This window comes from Scyliorhinus canicula, chromosome 19 (genome assembly GCF_902713615.1).
Source record: "Scyliorhinus canicula chromosome 19, sScyCan1.1, whole genome shotgun sequence".
Taxonomy (NCBI): Eukaryota; Metazoa; Chordata; class Chondrichthyes; order Carcharhiniformes; family Scyliorhinidae; genus Scyliorhinus; species Scyliorhinus canicula.
Window position 1 is genome coordinate 40,374,579 of NC_052164.1, and position 4,173 is coordinate 40,378,751.

General features: G+C 44.7%; 1 protein-coding gene across 1 annotated transcript; it reads left to right on the top strand.

Moving 5' to 3' along the window:
• Positions 1 to 222: 222 nt before the first annotated feature.
• LOC119953998 (interferon alpha-F-like) lies at positions 223 to 3,285 on the top strand. Its single transcript, XM_038778775.1, has 4 exons — positions 223 to 354; positions 531 to 620; positions 2,854 to 3,093; positions 3,205 to 3,285. Exons 1-4 carry the CDS (start codon positions 223 to 225, stop codon positions 3,283 to 3,285), a joined length of 543 nt encoding a protein of 180 aa, XP_038634703.1.
• Positions 3,286 to 4,173: the final 888 nt, after the last annotated feature.

A 4,173-nucleotide genomic window follows, 5' to 3' on the forward strand; every position in this document is an offset into this window, starting at 1 on the left:
ACACAGAGACAGAGAGAGAGAGACACACACACACACACAGACAGACTGGCAGATACACACACAGACGCGCAGGAGAGTTTAGGCGGTTGCTCCTGCTGCAAGCGGTTGCATTTTCACTCCCGGTGATTCTTTCGGTGAAAATACAACAATTGTTCGGAGTTGAACCCGGTTACGGTCAGTGTGTGATCCTCAGCTCCGTATCTCACTCTGGCTCGGTTGCTCATGGCTCTGGCCAGTATTTGGAGGTTTGTGACGGTGTTGTTCCTCTTGTCCGGGACCCTCAGTCTGGGCTGTGAAAGGCTGCAGTTACAGCAAGTTCTCAACACAGAGACACTCAGCAAACTGAATGAAATGGTGAGTTGAAGCTGGAGCCAAGAAACAATTCCCCATCGCACTGGGTCCATTTGTTTTGAAGCATTCTCTCAGGAAAATGGTTTTGGGGGTTGCAGCGCTGCACAGTTTATGGTCAGCGAATCTGCAGCATTACTGTTTCTGATCTGGGTTGACACAGTGTTTGTCTTTGCTCTCAGGGCGGTCGCTTCCCTCGGCAATGTGTCAGGGTGAGGTTTGCGCTGACAACCAAGACCTTGAATCTGGTGAAACTGTCTGAGGGTTTGCAGGTGAGTGAACACTGGGGCTTATTATCATTTATTCCATCAGAAATGTGCGAAAAACACGATAAAGATCAACCACCAGGATGGACAGAGCAGGTCGTTCATTGAAGTTGTCAGTGGAAATGCGGGAGCTCCTGCTTTGAACTCAACCCCCCGGGTAAAGACTCTCTTCCTCGTTCCCTCAGACTGATGTAGGGAATGGAACCGCATTGAGCTGTGATGCACCCTGTTGGGGGAGCCTGCCAAGTCTGCAGCATCATTCAAAGGTTACTTGTGCCTGCTAATCATCTCAATTCCTTTCATCACCTCACTACCCATTAGCATCTCTGTCTTCTCCCTCTTACTCCCTCACTGTCTATCCACTTCTTACCATCAATCGTCCTATACAGTTCAGGCAGGGCCCTTTCATCTGTGGATTCCACACAACATACCTGTCCACTCTCCATTGCATTCACTCGATGGTCACTGTGTTGATATTGGTGGGATGGTTAGCTCATTGGCTAGTCCAGGATGCTGCCACCAGCGCTGGTCCAATTCCTGTCTGACTGAGGAGGTGTGAGACCTGCCTCTGCGCCCTTCCCTGAGAGTCGAAGACAATGACAGACTCCCTCTACAAATAAACAAAAACAAACTGCCCAGAAAGCAACTCAGGGTGAAGCATCAGATGCCACAGCGCCAGAGGCCCAGGGTGACCGTGTGGAGTTTTCACGTTCGCTCCGTGTGCGTGGGATTCCTCCGGGTGCTCTGGTTTCCTCTCACAGTCCAAAGATGTGCAGGTGAGGTGGATTGGCCATGATAAATTGTCCCTTAGTGCCCAAAGGTTTGGTGGGGTTATGGGGATGTGGCAGCGGAGTGGAAGGGGAGCTCCATTATTCTAATACTGTCCAGGGTGTTCTCTCAATTTATGTCCTCTATAAACTGGAACAGAATCCAATAACTACTGTAATATAACATAACTCAATTATCTCTGGTGCAGCACGGTGGCACAGTGGTTAGCATTGCTGCCTCAGGGTGCCGAGGTCCCAGGCTTGATCCCGGCTCTGGGTCATTGTCAGTGTGGAGTTTGCGCATTCTTTCCATGTTTGCGTGGATTTCGCTCCCACAATCCAAAGATGTGCAGGGTAGGTGATTTGCCGTGCTAAATTGCCACTTAATTCGAAAAAATGAATTGAGTACTCTAAATTTATTTTTTTAAAACTCATCATCTCTAAATATTCCAACAACACAAACTCCCAGTCAGCCATCACCTCTGCATTCTCAGATTAGATTCATTCAGATATCACCAAGTTCACAACTTTGCAAAATTGATTTTTCCGATATTCCCCGAGGTGCCACCAAAATCTCGAATGGAGAGAGTTATTTCACTCACAGGGTCCGAGGAAGGAGATATTGATGGATGGGTCTTGTCAGGAGATTTGGTGTCAGTGGAGGGGGTTAAGTCGATGTGCGAGGAGGAGTTGGGGCCCATATTGAATGACGAGGTGTGAGGCACTTCGCAGGGTGAACTCCACATCCACCTGGGCCAGGTTTGGTTTGATACAGCCTCGGGTAGTTTTGAGGGCGCATTTGACCAATTTCAGAATGAGTCACTTCTTTTTAGTGGGGGGGGGGGGGGGGGGGGGGACGACAGGTTTACAGTGCTGTTTACATGGTCCGGGTAACAACGTGCATATGTTCTGGTTTTGTCCCGAGGTCATGGGTTTTGGGGTCTCCTTCTTTAGCACCATGTTGGCGATCCTGAAGATTGAGCTGGAGCCCTAACCTTTAGCGGCCATACTTTGGGTGTCAGACTTATCAGAGCTGCAAACGGGCGCAGGGGCCAATGGCGTCGCCTTCTCCTTGCTCATTGCTCGGAAGTGAGTTCTGCTGGGATGGAGTTCTCCGCCTCCATCCAGTGCCTCGGTTTGGCTTGGGGACCTGATTGAGTTCCTATTCCTTGAAAAAGTCAAAGAAAAGTTGAGGGGAGCAATCGACGGGATTCTATGGGGGATGAAGCCTTTTACTGTCTTTTTCAAGGAAATTGTCACCTTTTGTTACTCGGGATGGGGGGGGGGGGAGTTGACGGGAGGGGAGTGGCAGGTTTCATGAGAGGTTGTTTTATGTTTCTGTTTTTCATATCTGTAGATGTGTTTATTTTTCTTGTTATTTTGAATTTCATAAATGAAATATATTAATGAAAATATTTATTAAAAAAACAAAAATGCATCATCTTTAATCTGATTGTGTATATATTCCCCAGACACAGGACAGGATCCAGATTGTCCATCAGACCCTGCGTCACATCAGCAAGATCTACAGCATGAACCTGGGTTCAGTCACCTGGGACCGGAACAAGGTGGAAAACCTCCGCCTTCTCCTAGACCGACAGCTCAGTGAGCTGGAAGAATGTGCCAGGAAACAGGGCTCAGAGGCCAGACTGAGGAAAAACTCCACCATTCAAAAATACTTCAGGAAACTGAGGAAGTTTCTCAAACAGAAGGTGGGACAATTGATAATTGACTCTGTGATTATTGGATTGTAGTTTATTTGACCGTATTAGATCTGTTCATTTTCCAATTGGGTTTCCTTAAAATATATTCTGTTTTTCCAGACATTCAGCAACTGTGCTTGGGAAATAATCCGCGCTGAGACCAGGGCCCGTTTACAACAGCTCCTTTACTTAATGGCATAAGTCCGCAGAAGAAATTGAAATAAAATCCAACCGCATGTTCAGCAGAGACTGGAATAATTTATTTAAATTGACTGTTATTTATAGAATAACAGAATTCTGTGGTGACTGACAAAGAGCAAAGAATATCTTGATGTAATTTTCTATTTGATTATTTATTCTAATTTATTAATATTTATCGCTGCAATATTTTTATGTTGTGAAATCTTCATCATATGTGTGCTAAGCTAAATGGATGGCCATGATGTCTTTGTACAACAGATGTTAGATTTTTACGGTTGTGAACTCACAAATGTAAAGAAGGTATTTCGATGACACATTTCAGACAGACTGAAACAAGAAATAGTTCTTTCAAAGCTTCACGTTTTTGAGAAGTATTATATTTTATGTCTACAGTACGTCTGGAATTTCAATTCTGACAGCTTGGCTCGATGATAACACTGATTGGTGGGTCAAACCCCACTTAATTCTCACTGGGCTCCTTATTGTAGCTGCTGAAACTCCAATCACAATTCTGCACTGGGAATGGTCCAGCCAATCCTCAGCTCTGCTTTCCCGGTTTCCTCAGTCTCAAGGGTCGGTTGCAGACAAACGACCCCTGACCTCATTCCTGTTTCAGACTCACCTTTACTTTCTGTTCACCACAAGGTCAACATTTCAATTAATTCCTCCTCATTTTAATTTATTGATATTTATCATTGTGTTGGCTTTGTGTCATGGAATGCTTAAGTTTTGTACAATTTATGAAAAATAAATGTTAATTTATTGATTTTTATTAAATTTTGGTTAATAAATATATATTTTTCATAAACCTGGCAACGTTTTATACTGAATGAAAGCATATTTGTTCAAATAAATTGTTTTTGATATCACGCATTTGCTGGAGTAATA

Coding starts and splice junctions, on each gene's coding strand:
- LOC119953998 (XM_038778775.1), top strand. CDS start 223: ATGGCTCTGGCCAGTATTTGGAGGTTTGTGACGGTGTTGTTCCTCTTG. Junction 355..530: donor TCAGCAAACTGAATGAAATG/GTGAGTTGAAGC, acceptor CTTTGCTCTCAG/GGCGGTCGCTTCCCTCGGCA. Junction 3,094..3,204: donor GGAAGTTTCTCAAACAGAAG/GTGGGACAATTG, acceptor CTGTTTTTCCAG/ACATTCAGCAACTGTGCTTG.